This window comes from Neoarius graeffei, chromosome 25 (genome assembly GCF_027579695.1).
Source record: "Neoarius graeffei isolate fNeoGra1 chromosome 25, fNeoGra1.pri, whole genome shotgun sequence".
Lineage (NCBI taxonomy): Eukaryota > Metazoa > Chordata > Actinopteri > Siluriformes > Ariidae > Neoarius > Neoarius graeffei.
The window spans coordinates 7,599,724-7,620,110 of NC_083593.1; the positions used below are offsets into that span (position 1 = coordinate 7,599,724).

The 20,387-nt window shown below is 41.9% G+C and overlaps 1 protein-coding gene across 3 annotated transcripts in view; it reads left to right on the top strand.

The window, feature by feature from the left end:
* The window catches only part of pdlim5b (PDZ and LIM domain 5b), a 94,389-nt gene extending 75,924 nt beyond the window's left edge, over positions 1-18,465 (top strand). For all 3 annotated transcript variants that reach the window (XM_060908132.1, XM_060908133.1, XM_060908134.1), the window contains 5 exons: positions 4,322-4,505; positions 11,688-11,868; positions 14,504-14,624; positions 14,982-15,097; positions 17,389-18,465. In XM_060908132.1, coding sequence (XP_060764115.1) covers positions 4,322-4,505; positions 11,688-11,868; positions 14,504-14,624; positions 14,982-15,097; positions 17,389-17,478 — 692 coding nt within the window. In that variant the 3' untranslated portion in view covers positions 17,479-18,465. The remainder of the gene's footprint in view (positions 1-4,321; positions 4,506-11,687; positions 11,869-14,503; positions 14,625-14,981; positions 15,098-17,388) is intronic.
* Positions 18,466-20,387: the final 1,922 nt, after the last annotated feature.

Sequence of the window (20,387 nt, forward strand, 5' to 3'; positions counted from 1 at the left end):
ATATTTTGTAAGTGCGTTTCATGAACCAAGTTATAGGATTTGTTGACAACTCGCATCGAGTTTGTTACACTTCTACCCGGCGTGAAGCACTCAGTCATGTGGTTGTGACGTCATCGTAAACAAATCCGTCCTACTCATCCAGACGACTTCACAACGGCAACGTTGCCAGATCTTTCCACTCTGGAACCCGTTCTCAAAAAGATTGCGTTTTGGGCACCCAAAACGCCGGTGCCGTGTGGACACCAGGCCTAAACGATAAGCAATTGTATCGGAGTTACCTGAATCCGTTGCCGTGTGGACAGGGCCTAACTTTAGCCTCAGGATGTTTGAAGTCTTCTACCAGAGGATCCTCTGAAGAAAGGGATGGCTCAGCAGAATTATTGCATGATGTGTAACCAGGGGTTTGCCCTTAGACCAGACATCCACTGTGTTCCCACTTTCTGTGTACTGTCTTTCAGACACGATGGGAAGGTGTAGAGTGATGCGTCCCACCTGCAGTGCATGGCAACAGGACTTTCTGATGTATTCATGCTAAGCTGTTTCATTCAGACTATACTGCATGTTCTTTGTGGATCATCCTGATTTTATCAAGTGACGGTCATCCCTCAAGTTAAATGTCATCCAAATATTAGATCACTCATTGTTCAGGAATAAGAACAGTGTTGCTTGGCAACCAGGAAATATGCAGATCAAGAATTAGTTATTCCTGATGCTAGTTAGCATAGAACCCTTCCGTCTAATATATGGACAATGTAAAGGGGCGGTGACCTGTGGAAATGGCAAAAACTGTTAGGAATATCCCGGTTTTCCTCAGGCCTGTTGGTTAATCCCAAAAAGACTGTGCACAATTAAAAGTATGCTGTAATTATAATTGGCATTCGCCACATACTGACCTCAACCACTGTACTGATATGCTCGATTTGTGAGGTAGTGACTACCACAAGAATGTAAATCATGTTCACAATATAGTAGTTAGCTTTAACACTGACTAGCTTGTCAGCAAGCTTGTTGGTCGTCTTAACATCTGATGGGTATAGACCACTTGCATGTGACGTCACAGCCGATCCAGATTGTAAACAGACGCCATCTTGTCGGTCAAACGCCATATTTCCGTCTTCTGCTTCTACTTCTACCTTTTCTTCTGGAAAACCCTACTATATACAATTCTACTACAACGTCAACTCCACTGAAAATCAATAAAACATAAGACGAGTGGAATCCTGTGTCCAAGTCCTTCCCTTTCAAGTGTGGGAAACCCATGATGCTCACATACACTTGACAGTAGGCTGCCACGGGACCCTGACAGGCGTGCAAAATGGATTGCTGCTATCAGGTATACCATATATACAGTAATAGTGATAGACTACTGATACTTGATCTAACTGATAATATAAAATATTCAACCATAATAGTGGATATGGCGGCGCATGATGGGGATGCTGCGGCTACAAGCTCTCCCTACCTGTGCATGTTTGTTTTTGTGTGTATTTTTGCGTGTTGTTCGTCTGTACCGGACTTCAGTATCCACTACAACCGTATGGACTTACTGGACATTGGTTTCCAGCAGAAAATGACGGTTTGTAGCGATTTCCATCGCATGCACAACATTCCGGACGAGATAGCGAGACCAGCGGGGTCTCCGTGGACTGTTATCGGGTCTGGCAGGCGAAGGAGGCGGTGTCGGGAGAGGAAGCAAAAGCGAGGCTGCAGAGCCGGCCTGTTGACTAAGCTCAGAAAACAGCCACTCAAACCTCCACTGCCAAGCCTCTATCTCTCCAACGCCAGATCCATGGTAAACAAGACGGACGATTTGGAATTACAGCTGGAATTACCTTATTCTATTCTATTATTGGCTGGTCAGTGCTATACTAGATACTACTGATATATCTAGTATCAGTACTAGTACTCAATACTTAAGTGACTTACCCGTCCAATGAGGATTATTTTCTTGTTTACAAGATGCCACATCTGAGGGGGGGCTGACAAATCCTGAATTTCTGTAAAGATAACTGTCCAGAGATTTATAAGCACGCAGTGCTTCACCACTGAACAGCGAGTGAAAGTTAATGAGGTAATTATACACATCTGGGTATTCCACCTCTGGCAGTTCAATATCCACTGACAGTCGTGAAAACTACGTCCGGTAATCGAGAAGGGTCACTAATCTGTAGGTCGTTTATTTTAGACATGTATCTAGTTATCTGTTCATTAGAAAAATTAGCCGTGTAGTCCGTCGGTTATATTCAGCTGTGTTGTTGACCGACAAGATGGTGGCTGTTTACATTCCAGCCGGGATTCGGTCACGTGACTGCAAGAGGTCTATTGTTGGAGCAATAACATGCATGTTAGTGAAGCTAGATGTCTGACCTTGGTTCACTGCTAAATTTAGGTAGCTGGCTAACTTCTGCTAAATTTTAGTAGTTTATACTAAGTAATATGGTCTGTCAAATTGCAAAGAGAAAATGCTGGTGGTGGGATATGATCAAGTTTGCCATGGGTGGTTTGCTGAACTTGGCATCCCTGGGTCAAACAAGGGTGGAGTTTGTCATGTAGCAAAATCAGGATGTATTTTATTTATGTTGGTGTGTGATAAACGTTCGTTGCCCTAAGGATAGCTTCAAAGCTGAGAGAGACCACATATTTCATATATAGCTCTTGGAACGCAAGATGGAACACACAGTGGTGGGAATTTTTTATATATAATTTTTTTTTCTTTCTTTTTTTTTGTGCATGCTAATCTTGGACTGCAGTGTGAGCTGTGGTGTCCTTAGCAGGAAGTCTACTCTCTCGTCTTTTGTCAGAACAGTGGATAGGTCATGCTATTATCTATTAGTTGCAGATAAGGCCAAGTTTACATTAGACCGTATCTGTCTCGTTTTCTTCGCAGATGCACTGTCCGTTTACATTAAAACGCCGGGAAACGGGAATCCGCCAGGGTCCACGTATTCAATCCAGATCGTGTCAGCTCCGGTGCTGTGTAAACATTGAGAATACGCGGATACGCTGTGCTGAGCTCTAGCTGGCGTCATCATTGGACAACATCACTGTGACATCCACCTTCCTGATTCGCTGGCGTTGGTCATGTGACGCAACTGCTGAAAAACGGCGCGGACTTCCGCCTTGTATCACCTTTCATTAAAGAGTATAAAAGTATGAAAATACTGCAAATACTGATGCAAATACTGCCCATTGTGTAGTTATGATTGTCTTTAGGCTTGCCATCCTTCCACTTGCAAGTGGTAAGTGACGCGCATGCCCGACATGCACTGAGATCACACACACACAGCGGCTCAGTCCCGAATCACTGCTCGCGCGCTCCACTCGCGTGCTCTGTGAGCTGCGCAGGGCCGGAGTGCGCACCCTCCAGAGGGCACTCGCTGTTCAGGGCGGAGTGACTTGGAGCGCAGGATGCCTGCGGAGCCGAGCGTATCCGTGTATTGGTGTTGCTGTGTGCACGCGAATCGTGTATTGGCATTGCTGTGTGCACACTAATCGTTTTAAAAACGTTAATCTGATGATCCGCTGATACGGTCTAATGTAAACCCCACCTAAGACGCACCGAAACGATGATTCTCACCTCGATGGCACCATTGAAGAACGTGTTACTTTCGCACCAGGATGACTGGCAGGTTGTGACGTCCTTTTCGAGACAGCTGTTCTCAGATCCATGGTCTTACAAAGACTCGCTCTTATTTCTGTTTGAGTGAGAGCTGTTCTTTGGGCTCCTCTCACAACCCCGCGAGTACACAGCACTTTGTTGATGGTCCATTCTCTCGGCCAGGAGGAAATCCCAGGGCTTTAATTCCTGGGCTGGACTGAAAGGCTGCCTCTGTGCCTCCCTCTGTGGCGTGGTGACCTCTGACCTCCCCCTGCCATGGTCTGAGAAGGAGAGGATTGTCCTTCTCCTCTCTGAGCTTTCTGAACTGGGGGGGGGGGGGGGATTATTTTGCCAGGTGTCTCCTCTGACTCTGGGAATGTTTTTTTGTGGCTTTTTTTTTTTCCCCTTTTCCCCTGCACTTGGGTAAACCGATCCTTTGTTTTGGACCCGGGTGGTGTGGATGTCCCGGACACAGATGGCCCCTGTCGTCCAAGGCCCTGCGATGAACCCACTAAAGAAGGAGGGACTGAAGATTTATCTTAACGAGGGTCTTGCGATCACCAACGGTCACGCTGCACAGCCATGCACAATATTACCTGATCTTATTACCTCGTCATGGCACTGCCACACAGCTTTGTCCGCAGTAATTTAGACACCGTTGTAGGTCAGGTTCACATAATGTTCACCTAGATTACAATCTTGTCTCTCTTTTCTTTTGATTAGGCCTTCCGAAAGCAGGTGTGCCAGTGGCGCACACAGGGCGGGTGTCTGGTGGTGTTCCGAAGGGTCCTGACCGTCCCGCGCCTCAGCCTCACCCCAAAGACCAGGATTCTCTGGTACAGAGAGCGGAACACATCCCAGCTGGAACTCGCACTCCCATGTGTGGTCACTGCAACATGGTTATCAGGTCAGCATTTCCTTTTTGGCAGAGCAATGTTGTTTTAACACATTTGTTGCCTTGAAATTCCTGCTTGCATGTACTCTCATCTCTAAAGCTGCATAGGCAGCAGTGTAAACCAAAAGCTGGTGTACAGCATAGTGTATGTTTTCAATATAAGCTATAGTAATGCAGATAGAGAGATGATTACAGGAAAATAGACTACCGTGAAGCAGGAACACTGACGTGCTGTATTTGTAGAGTAGAAAAAAAAATTCAGCATAGTACATGAACCTTCCAGTGAAACAGGACGTTCCAGATACTTGGATGTTTTAGACACCAAGCGTTACATTTGCCAATATGTTGATAAATCAGTATAAATTCAGGGTTTTTTCTAGAAAAAATTAGTATGAGGGCGCTCACCATGGCGAGGGAGCAAAGCGGGGGGGGGAGATGGTGCCGGTTGTCCCCCCCCCCCCGCCGTGCAAAGCCTTTGAAAAATGCTCCAATGGGACATTCTGAGGCTATCTGAGAGGGAAATTGTAACAAATTGTCTCAACATTGAAAAAGAAAGAAGTAATCATCTTCTGCCCCGGACAGTCTTTGGCTTTCTTCCGCTTCGTGCCGCGGGATGACATCTTTAAATGCCCAAGTGTCAACAAAAACAACTCGCGAACTACTTCTGTCAAAAGCTCCCGCGCCGGTGGGTGAAAGGTCATTCAGTCTCGAGAAATCTCGCTCTACAAGTCAGCCGACCTTGTATGTAACCCATGTCAAATCTCGCGAGAGCAGTCGCGACAAGTAAACAACTAAACAACATGGCGCCTCAGTCTGAAAAACGCCAATTCGGATTGTTTTTGCACCCTCTGGCGGTGTATCTACTATGATTGGAATATTTTTGGAGCAATTGTAACGTATTTGATGATCAGACACATTGTCACGTAGTGTTGCTGGGATGTTTTCACGGAGTCGGTAAGGGGGCGCACGCCGAGAGTAAGAGGGCGCAGCGCCCCTGTTCCCCCGTTTAGACGAAAGCCTGCAATTAATTGTACATGTAAGTACGATGTCACATTTCCAGAGAAACAGGATGTTTCAAGTATCATGGGGGACGCCATGGCTTAATGGTTAGAGAAGCAGCTTTAGGACCAAAACATGGCTGGTTCGATTCCCTGGAGCAGCAGGAATGGCTGAAGTGTCCTTGAGCAAGGCGCCTCACCCCCAACTGCTCCCCAGGCTACTCTGGGTATATTGTACGTCACTCTGAATAAGAGCGTCTGCTAAATGCCGTTAACCTATCAACTAGTTTCACCTCCTACATCTCTTTATAATCATTGACTTTTATTTTCAGATCACCTTTATGCTCAAGTGTTGACGTGTGCAGGATTTTTTTTTTTAATCCAATGCAAAATAAGGTAAATTTTTGTCTGTATGAAATTAAATAAATCAACAGTTGCAACAAATAGAGGTTTAATATTGTAAACAATGTACTATAGCGTCACCATATCTTTAGAAATTAATTGAATAAACAGTGTTTGACTTTTAAAAATGAAACCTAATGAGCTCCAAAGTCAGCGAAAATGCCCGGTTTCCGTGGCCTTTGGTGTTTGAAAGCTGCTGAAAAGCTCTTTTTAACCATTATAGCATGGTTGTATAACCGTATAATGTATAACGCATGCTGATTGTTGCAGTCTGTGGCTGTTGGATTTTACGAGTGCAAATCTCGCAGGCTGTCCATAGAAATAATGTGACCAGCACGCTGTCTATATATCTGAATTCTATGGGATGCACAGATTTCAATCTCTTCTATTCAAACAGTCGAACTGTATTACATGCACAATTGATAGAATGCTGATTTTCTTCCATGTGTCTCACACGTTTCCACGATGTGCATTGTCACATTTTTGCATAGTGATGCATCATGTCACGGTGCATCATTACACCCCTAATATTTCTGTAAGACGGTCGCTGACCGTGTTCTTGCTGCTAATGAATCGTCCACAATGCAGTCTGTTCGATCCCCTTGACCCATTCCGTTAAATGAAAGGAGGCTGGTGTAAAGCTGCGACAAGGCCGAGCCAGGCTCAGTGTGACTAGAACATGTGGTGTAAGCTTTAATTTGCACAGAAAGTAATTGTGGATTAATTTGGCGTGACAGGCAGGCCAGGCCAGGGCCAAGCCGCCTTGATCAGGGCAGAATTGAGGGTTCACGGCACTCGCTGGTTTATCATGTGGAGCCCAGGAGCTGGTATACGTTACACCGCAGCAACCCAGGGATAGACTCGCAGACTCCTGGCAAAAAGTGGCCATGACATCCAAGCTCCAGGGCTCCGTTTTCGGCATTCGATATGCTCCGAGCCCTTTGTTTTCCCTCTCGGCTAATCATCCGATTTGTAACTTGCATCCCCGCTGACAGAATTGAAATTTGCTCCTTGCATTGTTTCAACAAATATCGATGCCACCTCCTCGTGATCCAGAGCTTCAAAAATGTCTGTTTTCACGGTGGGAATTGTACATCTATTGCTATATGGTTTGTTCCATAATAACCCAGCAAGACAGAAATGTGATGGAAAGGATAAAACATTTTATACCCTGTTTGTCTTCATCCAGTGTACAAACCATGAATTATTTTAATTTTATTCTAGACATAAATCCAGGACAAGTCAAGAGTTTGGCCACACTTACTCAGTACTATGAATACAGTATGTGTGCAAATTTTTTTGACTGGTCCTGTAGATGGAAAAAGGAAAAATCTGGAGGGCTGAGAATTTGGGGGGGGTAGGTATTAATTTATTTGTTTTAATTTATTTCACTATTTATTTATTCCCTGCAAAAACCATGCAGTGATGTAATCTGAATTACTTTATTTATCATACATAGGGCCAAATTACTCAATTCTGATTGGTCAATCAAGGAGGGCTTTTTTTCCTTAAGACAGGGCCGGATTTCTGAAATGCCATTGGCTAGTTCGTTGCTTGGTTACGGTTACAAAAATTAGCAAATTTTGTCAACAAAATGGCTGACTCAGCAATGCCGCGTTTCGCTATATTTGACGAAGAAATGATAAGCCAATTGAAAGCTGCAAGCGAAAATGAAAATACCAGAAGATGCTTTAGAAACTGATTCAAGCGTGCAAGATAGTCTTGCGCCCTGATTGGTTCAGAAAACGTGAATGACAAATGTTGTGAACTTGAATGGCTTCTGAAGTATGAATTTGGCCCTATGTATTATAAACAAGTCATCGTATGGGGCCGAGTAAAATTAAGGATCAATTTTCACTTGTGATTTTCAAAGTTTTGAAATTCGAAATCACTCGTGAAATTAATCCTTAATTTTACTCGGCCCCATACGATTACCTATACTAATACCTGGAGGGAAATTCAAATTTGCTACCAAGCTCCTGAATCAGAGTAGTAGTAAACGTCTTTTTAAAAAAAAAAAGATAAAATCGTGTGAAAAAAGAATAAGTTCAATCACTTTAGTAAAAGCAAAATGAAGTGATTTTTATATATATATATATATATATATATATATATATATATATATATATATATATATATATATATATATATATATATACACAATGATTCCTATATGCATATATTGCACCTGAGTTAAGGATACAGTGCACCAGTTATACAATGGCATTGTACAGCTTGACAGCAACAGGTAGGAATGATTTCCTGTGTCTCAGTTGTGCAGCGTGGAAGAATCAGCCGTTAACTAAACGTGCTCCTGTGGCTGATCAGCTCCTCATGTAGAGGGTGGGAAGGACGGTCTAAGATTTGTTTTTTATTTTGGACAGTGTCCTCTTCTCCAACACCACTGTCAGAGTCCAGTTCCACGCCTACATCATGGCCGGCCTTCCTGATCTTATTGAGCCTGTTATTGTCCTTCACCCTCAAGCCGCTGCCCCAGCAGACGACAGCGTACAGGATGGCACTGGCCACCACAGACTCGTAGAACATCTGCAGTATCGTTCGGCAGATGTTGAAGGACCTTAGCCGTCTCGGAAAATAGAGACGGCTATGGCCCTTTTTATATACCGTGTCCACGTTTTTGGACCAGTCCTGTTTATTATCCAAGTATACCCCCAGGTACTTGTATTCCTCCACCACGTCCACACTGACCCCTTGGATGTTAACAGGGTTCACCGGAGCCCTGATTCTCTTCAGATCGACCACCAGTTCTTTCGTATTCATCACGTTGAGCTGTAGGTGGTTCTTCCTGCTCCACGTGACAAAGTTGTCCACCACCGTCCTGTACTCGCTCTCATCACCACCAGTAATGTGTCCAACCACTGCAGAGTCATCAGAATTTCTGGAGGTGGCAGGTTTCCGTGCAGTAGTTGAAATCAGTGGTGTAGAGAGTGAAAAAGAAAGGACAGTCCCTTGTGGAGCCCCGGTGTTGCTGATCACTCTGTCCGACACACAGCACTGCAAGCGCACGTATTGTGGTCTGCCAGTCAAATAATCCACAATCCAGGACACCAGTGGGGCATCCACCTGCATCGCTGTCAACTTCTCACCCAGCAGAGCCGGCCGGATGGTGCCAAAAGCACTGGAGAAATCAAAAACATGATCCTCACAGTGCTGGCTGGCTTGTCCAGGTGGCCATAGACTTTGTTGAGCAGGTAGATGATTGCATCCTCTACTCCAAGACGAGGATGGTAGGCAAACTGAAGGGGGTCAAGAAGTGGTTGGACCGTAGGCCGGATCTGCTCCAGGATGAGTCTCTCAAGGGTCTTCATGATGTGTGACGTCAGTGCCACAGGCCTGTAGTCTTTGAGGTCACTGGTACACGGCTTCTTCGGTACAGGGACGAGGCAATTCTGTCAGTAGCATCTATCAAAGTGTGTGTGTTGGATCAACTAAACCACAGTCACGACTAATCAATACTAGGCTATTTGGAGTGGGCCTGTGTCAGTAATACCAGCTCAGATTCTATATGAGCAGACAATAAGATGTGTGCTTTCACAGACACATCACATAGAAAAACTATGAACCATTAGAGCTTTCCAAATTTTGTTTGAGAAGGCGTTCTGAGGAAGTGTAAACAGATGCATAATCAGAGCAGCTATCTAATCAGCCATTAGGCCATCTAATTAACTTTTATGGATGAAGTAAATTAAATGAATAATTAAATACAGAAATAGTTCAGTAAATGGAATCATTTCAATACATTAACATTTTGCTATTCATCAGTTATTCATTACTACAATTATTGCACATTTTATGTAAGGAATAAAACACTTGGGTGTGCAATTATAGGAAACTAATCTGCTATGGGGTGGCGTGATGTGGCCTGACATGAAGTGTAATTATGTACCGTTAGCATAACAAGGTTGATTATTTTCAGCAAGTAGGTTCTGGGTTCGAACCTTGTTGACGAATGAGGTCTTTCTGTGCAGAGTTTGCATGTTCTCCCCGTGCCTGTGTGGGTTTCCTCTGGGTGCTCTGGTTTCCTCCCACAGTCCAAAGACTAGGACAACTGGCTGCTCTAAATTGGCCGTCGGTATGAATGTGAGTGTGGTAGATTGGTGACCTGTCCAGGGTGAACCCTGCCACTCACTTGAAGTCAGCTGGGATTGGCTCCAGCTTCACCTGCAACCCTAATGGATAAGCGGCTGAGAAGATGGATGGATAGGATTCCATTTTCAGTTTTTCATTTATTAATGAATGATGCTTCTTTTTAACCATTTATGTTTACATTTAATGTAGTTGAACGTTTGTAGATGTAGAAAGCGCACGTAATGTAATATAGACGTAATGGAGAAAACGTACCGACTGTCAAAGTGATAATGCTGGAGACGTCTTCCATAAATGTTCAGTAAACATCACCGTATTTGAAACCTCGCCAATTAAAATATTTTTTTCTTATTGTTAAGGAACTTTTTTTTTTTTTAAAGCTGCTTAGTAAGTGTCTCCAGGTTGGTGGAGAAGTCCTGCCTCAAGTGGAGGAGTTTAAGTATCTCGGGATCTTGTTCACGAGTGAGGGAAGGATAGAGCGTGAGATCGACAGGCGGATCGGTGCGGCCTCCGCAGTGATGCGGTCGCTTTACCAGTCCATCATAGTGAAGGAGCTGAGCCAAAAGGCGAAGCGCTCGATTTACCGGTCGATCTACGTTCCGACTCTCACCTATGGTCATGAGCTTTGGGAAATGACCGAAAGAACAAGATCGCAGATACAAGCGGCCGAAATGAGTTTCCTTTGCAGGGTGGCTGGGCGCTCCCTTAGAGATAGAGGGAGGAGCTCGGAACAGAGCCGCTGCTCCTCCACATCGAGAGGAATCAGCTGAGGTGGCTCAGGCATCTCTTTCGGATGCCTCCTGGACGCCTCCCTGGGGAGGTGTTCCAGGCATGTCCCCCCGGGAGGAGGCCCCGGGGAAGACCCAGGACACACTGGAGGGACTATGTCTCTCGGCTGGCCTGGGAACGCCTCGGTGTTCTTCCCGAGGAGCTGGCCAAGGTGTCTGGGGAGAGGGAAGTTTGGGCTTCCATGCTCAGACTGCTGCCTCCGCGACCCGGCCCCGGATAAGCGGAAGAAGACAAGACGAGCTGCTTAGTATCCACTATGAGTACTCAATCAACGCCAATTCAACAACTTCTGACTGATCAGAATCGATCATATAACGGCACTATAGTATGAATTTAATCAATAATTATGTATATAATTTTTCACATCGCCGCCCCCAGCCTTCCATAGAATTGGTACTGGAATGTTCATAACGTTTCTGTGTTTTAGGTTGGGTTTGTACCTGGGATCATTTTGATTTGTTGATTCTGTGCATGCATATTCATAATGGAGCTCCTGCACGGGCGGAGCCCCATAGGCATAGAGTGTGGGCACATAAAGAAACCCACAGAGTTGTTTTCTGATGGTTTCGGTCCTGTGTGTGTGTCTGCCACCACAGGAAACCCAACAACTAGTGAAGTAGAGTAGTAGTCGGGACAGTGTAGTAGCGAGTAACTTGTGTTGTTGCCCGACGTTTTGTACAATGTAAGGAAACATTATAGTAACTATAACGGTAAAGAAATAAAACCAAAGAGGCTGGCTATGATGATAAAATTCTACAACCCAGAAACAGATGAGAGCTCTGCTTTTAGGCAGTGCCTAAATCCTATATATTGTATAAATTTTTTTTTTAATCATGTTTGTTTTTCTTGCTAATTGTAAGGATGTGATTGTGATGCTTATTCTCTCTCTCTCTCTCAGGGGTCCGTACCTGGTGGCTATGGGGAAGTCGTGGCACCCGGAGGAGTTTAACTGCGCTCACTGCCGCAGCTCTCTGGCCGAGGTGGGCTTCGTAGAGGAGCGCGGCGCTGTTTACTGCGAGCACTGCTATGAGCAGTTCTTCGCCCCCAGCTGCTGCCGTTGCCAGCAGAAGATCCTTGGGGTGAGGGACTTGCCTAAAGCTTAAAAACTAGCTCCACTGCTTGTATTTCTGGAAAAGCAGACACTGACTGTCTGTTTCAGGGTCTCATAAGAAAATACATCTAATCTAACGAAGAGTAACAAGTGTTTGAACTTGGGCTTGGCATCTTTTTGTGATTCTCTGTTGATCTGGCTTCCCAGGCTCTCAGCCCTGTGAGGGAAAAGCGCTTTAATCAGGATCATAAGGGCTGCAAGGCCAAAGGAGGGGAGGCTGGCAGTCGCGTCTCCGATGTGTGACAATTATCGCTGGTCCTGGCACTGAGGCTTCAAACAGGCAGCAGCAGTGCTGGGGAGGTCAGCGCCGGGCGATGAAGCGGAAGGGGGTTCGCTCTGCTAATGAGCAGCTAGGCTAGGGCTCGTCTAGGACATCCAGGCTTCGTCTTGTTTACAGCTCAGCTTGAGATCAGATTTAGTATTTCAGAGCGTCTCGAGGCCCTTTTAAAGGGGTGGTATGATATTTTTATTTGGTTTCCATGATGATATCCTGCATATTGATCTCCTAGAGAGCACCATGAACTTACCAACATTGTTTAAATAAAATATAAAACGCACTTCCTGTCGTGGTAATGCTACCTTTATTATCACAGCGAATGTAATGCATTTAGCCTGAATGAGCCAAGTACAACCAAAGATTTTTCCGTAATAATTCCTACTTGGCCCAAGCCATTTGGCCATGTGAGCTTGTGGAACAAGTGAGACAGGAAATGTCGTTTTTGCACTTGATACGAATACCACCTCAGATCATCCTAAGGCACCACACACCGAGTAGCTAGAGGCTAAGTCTGTCTTAATGTCATGCTTATTGTTTTTGCTGTGATAAGATATAAATATTGAAAAATTGCCATAGGTTTTAGTAACAGTGCTTCTACGACTTTAATCCCGGTGTTATGTTCTGATGCTCGTTTAGAAAGACCTTAACTGTATATCTGTAATATAACGTCCCACTTTCACACTTGAGTTTGAATTGAATGTTGCACTGTGAATGTTTCTTGATATCAAACAGCTGTTTTGATAACTTTCAATCAGGATTTCGTGCCAATCATAGCACTGAAACAGCGCTGATTAAAGTTATAAATGACATACATCTTAATACTGATGCAGGCAAAACATCGGTCCTGGTATTACTGGACCTCAGTGCAGCTTTTCATACTGTTGATCACAACATACTGCTATATCGACTTGAACATTGGGTTGGGTTGACTGGTAAAGTTATCAATTGGTTAAAATCATACTTAAAAGCTTCTTTGTTACCATGGGAAATTGTACCTCAGCGTCAATGTCCTTGACCTGTGGTGTCCCCCAGGGGTCGATTCTTGGACCATTACTATTCAACCTTTATATGCTCCCACTTGGGCAAATTATCAAGAACAATTCAATTTTATATCACTGCTATGCAGATGATACCCAAATTTATCTTGCTCTATCACCTAATGATTATGCCCCCCTTGAATGTCTCTACCAGTGTATCGATCAAATCAACAACTGGATGTCACAAAATTTTCTTCAGCTGAACACAGATAAAACAGAAGTAATTCTATTTGGGGAAAAAAGATGAAAGACTCAGGATTACCACTATTCTTGACACAAAGGGGATTAAAACAAAAGAAATGGTTAAAAATCTTGGTGTTTTCATTGACAGCGAGCTAAACTTTGACAGGCACATGAAAGCAATCACCAAAACGGCATTTTATCACCTAAAAAACATTTCCAAACTAAGAGGACTTGTGTCAAAAAATGATCTGGAAAAACTTGTACATGCCTTCATCTCTAGTAGGGTTGATTACTGCAATGGCCTTTTCACAGGCCTGCCAAAAAAAAACGTCAAACGACTTCAGCTGGTTCAAAGTGCAGCGGCGAGGGTTCTCACACGAACAAAAAGAACAGAGCACATTACTCCAATTCTAAGGTCCCTTCACTGGCTTCCAGTAAGCTACAGAATTGACTTTAAAGCATTGCTGCTGGTGTACAAATCTCTAAATGGTACAGGGCCCAATTACCTCTCTGATATGTTGCGGCGGCCGAACCCAATCAGATCTACCAGATCGCAGCAGCAAAATTTACTGGTAAAACCTGTTGTTAAAACAAAGTGTGGTGAAGCAGCTTTTAGCTACTATACAGTACAGCTATGGAACCAACTCCCGGAGGACATCAAAAATGCTCCTGCTGTTGGCAGCTTCAAATCTAGACTAAAGACCAAGCTGTTTTCAGATGCTTTCTGCTAAATTATTAATATTGCCATCTCTACATGTTTTAAACTCTTTACTTTTACAGTCTCTCCATGTTTTAAATTTTACTTAACTTTTATTCTATTTTATTCTGCTGTTTTTTTGTTTTTTTTTTAAATTGAACTTTATTTTATTTCTACTATTGTTTAATTCTTCATTTTCTTCCCCATTTATTTTATGTAATTTTATTTTCTATTGTTTACTGTTTTGCTTTTACTTCTGTAAAGCACATTGAACTGCCACTGTGTATGAAATGTGCTATATAAATAAACTTGCCTTGCCTTGTGAACGCATTCACAGGATAACGTATTATGTATGCCAAAAAAGCCTTTTTTTTTTTTTTTTAATAAATTATTTTCTTCCTCTTTACAGGAAGTCATCAATGCCCTGAAACAAACCTGGCATGTGTATTGCTTCCTGTGCACCTCCTGCCAGCAGCCCATTCGCAACAACACCTTCCACCTCGAGGATGGACAGCCCTACTGTGAGAGCGGTAAGAGACCAGAACACACACACACACACACACACACACACACACACACAGTGAGTGAGTTCCACCCAGGCCAACCCTTCTCATCTTCACAAGCACACCACCCAGACAGGCCCAGCCTACACGACTGGTGTTAGTTACAGCCCAGTAATTGCGTAATCTGTGCTCGTTAAACAGTCATTAAACAGTCAGTGACCTTTACAAGTTATTGGAGAGCCATTAAAAGTCATAGAAGGTTTACAGCCCTTTAATGGCGCTCTGATTACTATTACTATTTATGGTAGAAGTTGGATTGTAAGGGTACTTTAAATCACATGGACTAATCACTGTCCTGTTTTGTCTCTTTCTGTCTCTTATTAGACTATTACAATCTTTTCGGTACCAGTTGCCACGGCTGTGACTTCCCCATCGAGGCAGGGGACAAATTTCTGGAGGCTCTGGGCTTCACCTGGCATGATACCTGCTTCGTGTGTTCGGTACGTTCACATCAGGAAGAGAGACGATGTAGAGCACATACATTCTCATAATTAACAATTATTCCATGAAATCGAGTCTGGTGCGTGCCTCGTCGGCTGTAAGCCGTGTACGATGATACTGAATGGAGTGATTGTTTTATTCTATCCACATTCACTAGGTTTTGCGAAATGGAGCACTTTCATTTTTTGCAAATTCGATGAATAAAAACTTGTCCAACAAAATTGTTTCCGCTTAGCAGACACGTGAAAAATGCTATAATAATTCTTGAAAAATACAAGATGCGTTTTTACCATCAAATACTTTTCATTCCATATTTTGTTGGTTTGTGTTTTTGGGGTTTTGTTTGAGTAGTTTTTATTTTGTCCTCAGTTGGTTCGGCAAAACGCTCTGCCATTTTGTTTTTCTCTACTCATGGTATATGAGCTGGTAGTAGAGTAGCCAATTATGGAATCAATTTTGTGCCAAAATGTTCATACAATACTTTTGAAATATCAAACAAAAACGACAAATCAAAATACAAAAAAAAAGTCAATTTTTTTAGACTGGCAAACAAATTATTCGTGTAATCGTGCAAAATATCAGTCTATTACTCTTCAGAAACCTTTTATTTTTGTTCCGCGTCTTTCTCGGTTTTGTTTGATGTAATTTATTTTGGTTGCAATTCCAGCTTTCTCGTTTGCGCTCCCTGACTTTTTGCTTGCAGTTTTGGCACAAACTTCCCGTGTGGGCGGGCTGTCCAGGAATGCATTCCCATTGGCTAACTTGTTTGACTGACAGCTCCGCTCAGCGATTCCCTACTCGGATTCTGGCGGACTGTTTGACGAGTGACCGATCCATTGACGGTAAACAAGGATCGAGTGGACTTCAGTGGCGACTATGATATTGAATTAATTCAACAAAGTGTAAGTGCGGGACAGATGTGTTGTATGTGTTGCAGTAGTGCACATTATGCAGGCGTGTTTACCGTTAGCAAGACAGCTATTATATTGGGTAGTGGAGCTAAGGCTAACATTTGACTTGCCACGAAACACCTGCATAATGTGCACTACTGCAACACGTACAGCACATCTGTCCCGCACTTACACTTTGTTGAATTAATTCGATATCATAGTCGCCACTGAAGTCCACTCGATCCTTGTTTACCGTCAATGGATCGGTCACTCGTCAAACAGTCCGCCAGAATCCGAGTAGGGAATGGCTGAGTGTAGCTGTCAGTCAAACACAAGTTAGCCAATGGGAATGCATTCCTGGACAGCCCGCCCACACGGGAAGTTTGTGTCAAAACTGCAAGCAAAAAGTCAGGGAGCGCAAACGAGAAAGCTGGAATCGCAACCAAAATAAATTACATCAAACAAAACTGAGAAAGACGCGGAACAAAAAAAAAAAGGTTTCTGAAGAGTAATAGACTGATATTTTGCACGATTACACGAATAATTTGTTTGCCAGTCTAAAAAAATTGACTTTTTTTTTGTATTTTGATTTGTCGTTTTTGTTTGATATTTCAAAAGTATTGTATGAACATTTTGGCACAAAATTGATTCCATAGCCAATCGGAGTGCGCAATTGCTCATCCAGTGAATGTGGATAGAATAATCAATATTATACCCACAGCATTGCTGATTTCTTGAATCTGATTGGTCAGAAGGTGGTTGTTTTCTATAATCCCAGGTTTATATTAATGCACTGGTACTAATGTTTTTGTTTATGTAGTAACAGCAAATTTCCAGTGATGAGTATAGCAGAAACTTAATCTAGCTAATCATAAACATGTAAAAAAAAAAGTTATTTAATTAAGAGAAATCTATAATTATTGAGACAATGTCGTTCCAGCGTCAGTGCTTTGTAACAATATGGTTTACGCTTTATGGTTCTTTAGTAACGTGGCAAAAAGGTGATTTTTTTTTTTTTTTTCTTTAGGAAATTAACCTCTGAACAAGGGAACGACTGTTTATAGCTTGCTATAACGTTAATGATAGCAGGAACTAGCTTGTTTTGCAGAGGGTCCACAACATAAAACAAGCATGGCTATAAATTGATAAAGCTATGGTGTGTTGTCAGATAATCAGTAATAAATTTACTGCTCATATTAATCCATTTACAGGTAATTTCAAACTGCTGCAGCGTAATAGGATTAAAACACTTTTTTTGCTGTGCTCTCAACATGAAAACGATCAATGTGCATGTGTGGGAACAATAACTCCTCACCCTGTTGATTTTTATTTTCCGATAACAGCACACCAGAAGTAGTCTGGTTTGTTGCAGTGTATAATAATGTTCTCTTGTCCTCCAGGTGTGCAGCACCAGTCTAGAGGGTCAAGCTTTCTTCTCCAAAAAAGACAAGCCACTGTGCAAGAAGCACGCGCACACTGTCAAAATCTGATCTCCAAGAAAAGCGGACATTGGGATGAAATTAAATAAAAAAAAAAAAAATTGAAAAAAGCTCAATCAACTTTTAGTGTTTATTATATGAGTGATTTTTTTTTTTTTTTTTTTTTAGGTATTGATAAAGACGTTACTGGGAAAAGTGGTTAGTTCTCTGATACGCTGATTGTTAGAGTTCATACTGTATGTCGCTAATCTTTACGTTTTGTCCGTTTCCCTTTGTGGAGCTCTATGAAATAAAGTATTAATGAAAATCAGGATGCTTTCGAAGACAGTAATATATAATTCGCTATATGCTTTATATATTATCTGTCCTCTTCAGTGGACATACTGATGTTTGTGTGTCATTTTAAATGTATTGTTCTCATGGTGTTTCCTCATCTTTTTCTATAACGAATATATTTGTTATAATGATGGGTTTTTAAAAAAAAAAACCTATGTAGTCAACAAGACAGAATGATGTGAGGTTTGGTTTTGTTTTTTGTTTAAGAAATCTAAACTTCAGAAACTAAATTGCAGAGAATTTTGTGTGTGTCCTGAACCTTTTCTCATAGGCTTCAGTAATAACGTTTTATCCGATTGCCTCTTAGCATGGAGGTGTTGATTCAGAGCTACATGTTTGATCAGCACTCACTGCTCCGTCTCCTTTCTGCTACTCCAGGCTGTGGAACTTTTTCCCAGGTATATTTATTGATGCATTTACTGGGTTCCTGATGGCTTCGCACATATGAATGTCAAGAGCAAAACTGGTTTAATAAGTTAACGGGGTGTTTTTTATGCGAGATGCATTTTGGAGCTGCGTGTTGAAACCGAAAACTGAACTCCAGTGTGCGCAGTTTGTCAATGTATTACTTTAGCTACAATGAGCACATATTTCATTTTTATAAGCTCTAATGTGCACTCTGGTGTTTATGAAATTTTTTTTTTCTCCATCTCTGTCACTTTCCAGCTATGAAATGGAGGAAATAAACACTGTTCTTAAGAAGCTCTCTGTCTCAAGTCGTAGTAAAGATTAAAGCTAATATCATTTAAAATGAATGGTTCATTTCTGTGTTGAGCAGCTTAAAAGAATTTTTCAGCATTGTTTAGTATAAGCTCCGCTTCACGCAAACTCATGAGACCTGAAATACTTTTTTTCTAGCGCCTGGCGTCTATGAAAATGAATCCGTCTTCACTGTTACTGGGATCTTATGGATTTGTACCAGCTTGGTTTTGTTCAGCATCATCAAACTATTCGCTACTGATTTTCCTGTCCACAAATGCCTACTGTGTTTGAGTGGTGTCATCATTTAAGAAATAAAACTCTCCATTGCATGTTATAAGCAAATAATAAATGTGATGGTGTGCTATGGCATAAGGCATGGTGGATTTACTATTACAACTCCAATTTGGATTATTTCAGTTTGCGCTCTGGTGTGTTTGTCTAATTCACTTTGGTATCTCTAACATTTTCTTGCTATTGTAAAAGTGTACATAATCCAACCAGCAGAGATGTAACCCAAATTCCGTGGACTTATTAGGGATTACTAAAGGGTAGTGTTTGTTTTTTTTAACATTTATTATTAAAAAAAAAAATTACTATCCATCAACCACTGAAACTCCTTCGCTACAACGTGATAAGTTGGTGTCAAAATGGTTTCTGAAAATCCCAGTTGTACAAGTTGTTCATCTGCAAGTTTTAGTTCAAGAACCCGTATTGATGATATTAGGGGACCAGAAGTGCAATTAAATGAGATTTATTTATAGGTTAACTTTTTCCTAACTTTTTTTTTTTTGAATTAACTGGGTTATTATACCTCATGTAAATGATTTCTTAAAATTGGGAGTCATCACAAAATGAGTCCAGTGTCGCAAAACTTCATTCTGAGATATCGTGATATGAAACGAGTGTCTTAAAATGACCCTAATTTTACCGTAAATACATTCCTTAATCTATAATGTATCAGTCACCAAAATATTATACTGTAAAACAATCTATAAATATAACTTTGTAGGCTAAATGCATTTTTAAAGTGCATGCAATGCCTTATTGTAATGCTTTAAAATGAATGAATATGGGTCTGTCTCAGAAACTGGGTACTGTGAGGGTCCCCCACTAAATATACTCGGTCAATAAACTATACGGTTTTGAATGATGATGGTTTTAATTTGAAATAAAATGATGAAAGAAATAATACAGATAAAACTAAATCTTTGATGTGAATACTCTATTCAGAATTTGGCAAAAATTCTGCAAATTTGTGGAAAAATGGCGGCTTGATCTGGGACATGATAAATGGTTGACTGCATCGCGTTCCCTTAAAAAGGTCGTAGTCCACTGAAAAGTCTACAGTTATCACTAATTGCATTTTAAGTTGTAACTTTATACACCTAAGGATTGGTGCGCTCACAGAATAATCATAACCGTAATAAAACATCATGCAAAACATTTGGTCACCGTTGTAACTCCATTTTCCGCAAACCCAAAACCAATACGATTGTGTTTTGATCTAAACAGAAAGCCTCAGAGTCAAAGTCACTACCTCACCAAAAGTAGTAACTTAAAATCACTACACCAGATAAAAATTTAGCTATAAATATGCGATTTTGTTTTTAAAACGAAAGCTGAAAGTTAGGTATAGAATGTTTCTTACAGAATATGTTACGATGGTAGCTGGTCTTGTATGAATTTCTGAGCTATAAAATGAGTTGTGGTCTATTTTTTACCGTAGTGTGTTATTTGTGTGCGGGGAAGGACACACATTAACAATTTGCATGTGTAGAATGGAATTTTCCACTCCAGCAGTTAGAAGTTGATCGTGCTTCCATTTGCGGTCTTTGTTACGCGGGTGATCTGTTCGGACGTTATCACTGAAAAGGTGAGTTTTAACAGTTTTGTTTTGTTTTAGTCTTGCAGTATAAGGCAAT